The sequence below is a fragment of the Orycteropus afer genome, unplaced genomic scaffold (genome assembly GCF_000298275.1).
Source record: "Orycteropus afer afer isolate SDZICR_OR568_19922 unplaced genomic scaffold, OryAfe1.0 scaffold00848, whole genome shotgun sequence".
NCBI classification, from domain to species: domain Eukaryota; kingdom Metazoa; phylum Chordata; class Mammalia; order Tubulidentata; family Orycteropodidae; genus Orycteropus; species Orycteropus afer.
In genome coordinates this window covers 541,661-545,930 of record NW_006922435.1, presented here as the reverse complement: position 1 = coordinate 545,930, position 4,270 = coordinate 541,661, and the positions used below count along the sequence as shown (strand labels likewise).

The 4,270-nt window shown below is 41.1% G+C and overlaps 1 protein-coding gene across 1 annotated transcript in view; it reads right to left on the bottom strand.

Moving 5' to 3' along the window:
- The window catches only part of HUWE1 (HECT, UBA and WWE domain containing E3 ubiquitin protein ligase 1), a 164,163-nt gene that overhangs the window by 49,701 nt on the left and 110,192 nt on the right, over positions 1–4,270 (bottom strand). The window contains exons 42-43 of the mRNA XM_007958089.2: positions 864–1,009; positions 377–443 (exon numbers count right to left, since the gene is read on the bottom strand). Coding sequence (XP_007956280.1) covers positions 377–443; positions 864–1,009 — 213 coding nt within the window. The remainder of the gene's footprint in view (positions 1–376; positions 444–863; positions 1,010–4,270) is intronic.

The following is a 4,270-nucleotide window of genomic DNA, read 5'->3' as shown; positions in this document are numbered from 1 at the left end:
CTCACAAACTCATTGCTATTGAGTTGATTCTGACTTATAGTGACCCCCCATTGAGTGTCCAAGGTGATAAATCTTTACAGAAGCAGACTGCCCATCTTCCTTCCACAGACCAGCTGATGCGTTTGAACCCCTAACCTTCTGGTTAGCAGTCAAATGCCGTAAGCACTAAGCTATCAGAGCTCCAGTTATGGTTTCATTAATTTCAGCATATAAGGACCTTTTATGTACATACAGAACATGGCATTCACCTTTGAGAAAGTTCACTTGGACAATAAAACATGGTAATTATGCTTATATTCCCCTAACCTTTTCCCAGAATACTCACAGTTTCTTCAAGAAACAAGAACATACACGGGAGAAAGTAATTATTCACTACCTTCTCCTTGGGAGGTCCCAGATGTGGAAGTCTCAGTGGAGGTCCCATCTGCAGCAAAAACCTGACTCTATGGAAGAAAAAAAAAAACCTCATGAACCATTATCAATATCAAAGACTATTACCCTTTGATAACTGGACTAGTTCTCACAGTATTGGCTAGGAATACTACAGAGTCTCCTTAACTGACCTTTCAACCACTTAATTTACACTACTCTCTGTAGGTAGCCATCATTATAAACACTGATTAGTTAGGGGGAAAAGATATGGGAAAATGAGAATTAAAAATGAATTAAGAAAACATTTCCAACTCAAGGAGAGAGAAAAAAAAATCAAGAAACATCCGAATTTTATCTTTATTTTCAGGCAACAGATAATTTACACATAATTCAAAATTAGTATCTCTAAAATTACCCTGGCATAACCCTGAATACTGAGAAGACATGGCATCAGAACAGAAGAAATATAAAAGCTGTTGAAATTGACTTACATTAATGGAAAAACTTGACTGCGTATCAAAGTCACTGCCCTGACGAGTAAGTGACCGGTACTGCTGGTACACATCGTCACCCATGTCCTGTAGGAGCTGGCCAACGTCCTGGGTCATACCTCCAGGTTTAGAATCAGATTTGTCTGCTAGCAAAATAAACAAAAAAACACGAAACAAAACTCTTCTTTTATCGTATGATATTGTAACACTTGGCCAACTTTATTATAAGTTGTTAGAACTGTATACATAGTGACATTACTAGGTTTTTACTTAAGCAATGTAGCATAACCAAGAAAGCATGATTAAAAGCCTCATTTTATCACTAACTACCATAGTCTTGTGACCACTGGCAATTTATTTAGTCTCCTTCATTTCCTTCAGCTGTTACTACTAGGCTAAACAAACACACCTGTTACTGTATGTCCACTGCAGCAGAAGCTGAATATATGGTTGCCAAAGTTATACAGCTATATTATTTGGGTGAGGGGAGATATTATTTTTCCCTCTGGCCTACTACTGGCTGCTCCCTGTCTCTCCTCCGCAGGGGGCTTGGGGCCTCCTCAAAGCCTGGCCCAGGTCAGGGCTGAATTTGCCAAGCCAGAGGGATGTACGGCTGATAGAAGTCACTGAGTAACCTAACAACCCTAGTAGCCAAATTTAGATTCCCAATGGCGGTTTGGAACAGCTAAGGGAGACCAGGAAGTGAGACAGAAGCAGTTTCAAACAACTAAAGGAGATGAACTTGTCAGTTGGTCACACTGTGGTTGCTTGTGTGTTGCTCTGAGGCTAGAAGCTATCCCAGCAGTGTTTCAAATGCCAGTAAGTTCACCCATGGAGAACAGGTTTCAGCAGAGCTTCCAGATTAAGACAGACATTGAAGAAGGAAGAGGCCATTCATTTCTGAAAGAATTGGCCAATGAAAACCTTATGAATGGCAGTGAAATATTACTGATATATTACTGGAAAACTTTATGAATAGCCAAATATGGTGCCAGAAGATGAGCCCCTCGGATCAGAGGGCACTCAAAATACGACTGGGGAAGCATTTTGCTCAGATTAGAGCTGACCTTAATGATGTGGATGGTGTAAATCTTTTGGGAACTCAATTTGCTGATGTGGCAGGACTCAAAATGAGAAGAAACAGCTGCAAACACCCATTAATAATTGGAACACGGAATGTACTAAGTATGAATCTAGGAAAACTGGAAGTTATAAAAAATGAGATGAACACATAAAGATTGATATCCTAGGCATTAATGAGCTGAAACGGGCCAGTTTTTTGCCACTGTGAATCAGACAACCATATGATCTTCTATGCTGGGAATGGAAAATTGAGGAATGGCATGGCATGACATTCATCATCACAAAGAACATTTCAGATCTATCCTGAAGTACAATGCTGTCAGTGATACACTTACAAAGAAGACCAGTTAATACTACTGTTATTCAAATTTATGTGCCAACCACCAAAGCCAAAGACGAGGAAACTGAAGAGTTTTACCAAGTTCTGCAGTCTGAAATTGACTGAATATGCGATCAAAATGTGTTGATTATTACTGGTAATTGGAATGCAAAAGGTGGAAACAAGAATCACTGGTAGTTGGAAAACAGAGCCTTGATAGTTCAAAATGGAATCTCATCAGTAATCACCATAATTCCCTCTAGCATCTTAGTGCTTGAAAAACAAGGTAAAGCAGTTTGAATTAGGGATTCTGGTGCTCTGAACAGCTCACTGAGTCAGAGTGCACCAAACTCAAGGGAGCAGAATTAGAAAGGAGAACGGACAGGGGAAAAAAACAAGATCAGGAGATCTACCCTGAGGAGTGCCAACAGGCAGCTGAGGAAGCTGGGTTAAGGAAGAAGACATACCACATCAGTATACCAGCAACCACATCAGCATATCAGGGATCACCCCAAGGATCTACCTTCAGCACCTGATTTTATTGGTAACGTGGGATGGCTAGGTGCAAACAGGCATGTCCAGCGCCGCTGAAACCCGAGCAGAGAGTCCACTGGTGCTGCAAGAGGGGGGACCCAGGGGGGTGCCCCTGCAGCGGATCACTGATCAGGCTTGGGTCAGCTTAGTGGCACTGAGGGGCCTGCACTTGACTTTTTCAGTAATATTGGGATCACAGGGTGTGAGCGGGCACTGGCCTGACTCTAGCGCTGCTGAAACCGAGAGGATCTTTGAAGCCGCGGGTGGGAGGACCCAGAGAGGAACTACCACGATGGATCGCAGAGCCAGGCAGTTCTCTTGGGTTGGGTTTTCGGTGCTGAGGGGCCTTGGGAGTGGGTTTTTGAGCCTGGTGTAAAGTGGCGACCCCCTAACAACTGGAGACTGCTGAACCTGAGCTGCGGGCTTGTGAATAACAGTACATCATCATCATTAGCAGCCCACTCAAAGCCCGAGAAACCACCCCTAGCAATGGGGAGCTTTCCTTTTTCTTCTTCTCTACCAGTCTCACCTTCTCCGCCAATAATCTCACTCATCCAATAGAAGAAACCACATTCAGTCACCATAATATCTCCTGGTTTGAATTATAAACCCTCTTTATGACAAACAAATATCCATGTCCACATTCCACACAATGATTCCACCATCACAAAGAAAACTGCAAAGCAACCCAGCATAGCTCAATTAATAACTAAAAAAATAAAATACATCCGCTTCACCTTTTCAAAACAGTAAATTATAAAACCAAGACAAAACAAATCAATACATAAACAACAGTTAAAGACAACCTGAAAATATCTAGGAAACAACAGGCAACCTCAAATCAAACAAAAAAAGAGGACAAGGCATTAGAAGCAAAACCACAAACAAAGGTCTCACTAAACATGGAGGAAGAGGAGACAACAGAATTATCTGAGAAGGAATTTAGAAGATACATTTACAGAGATTTACGAGAGCCTAAGGAAATCCGAACAAAAGCAAGGAGAACACAGACAGTTCCCTGGGAGAACTGAGAAAAATCACCCAAGAATAAAATATCAAGATTAATGCACAATTATAACTCATACAAAAAAAGCAGTAAGAAATCCAGAAGATGAATACCAAAATTACCAAATTATACAATACAGTATTAAGCACCAAACAGTTAGCTAAAACTGGCTGAAGAACACATATCCCAACTAGAGGACAAATCCCTGGACATCAGCCTGTAATGAAGACGAATCAGAACAAAGATTTAAGACACATGAAGAGAACCTAAGAATTATATGGATTGACATTAACAAACAACATAAGACTCACTGTAATTTTCCAGAACAAGAAGAGGTGGAAAAAAGAACACTGAGAAATTGTGGAAGACCTGCTAACAGAAAACTTCCTCCATATCATGAAGGAAGATAGTTGTCCAAGAAGTTCATAGAACCCCACACAAGATAGATCCCAAGAGAAAAACACC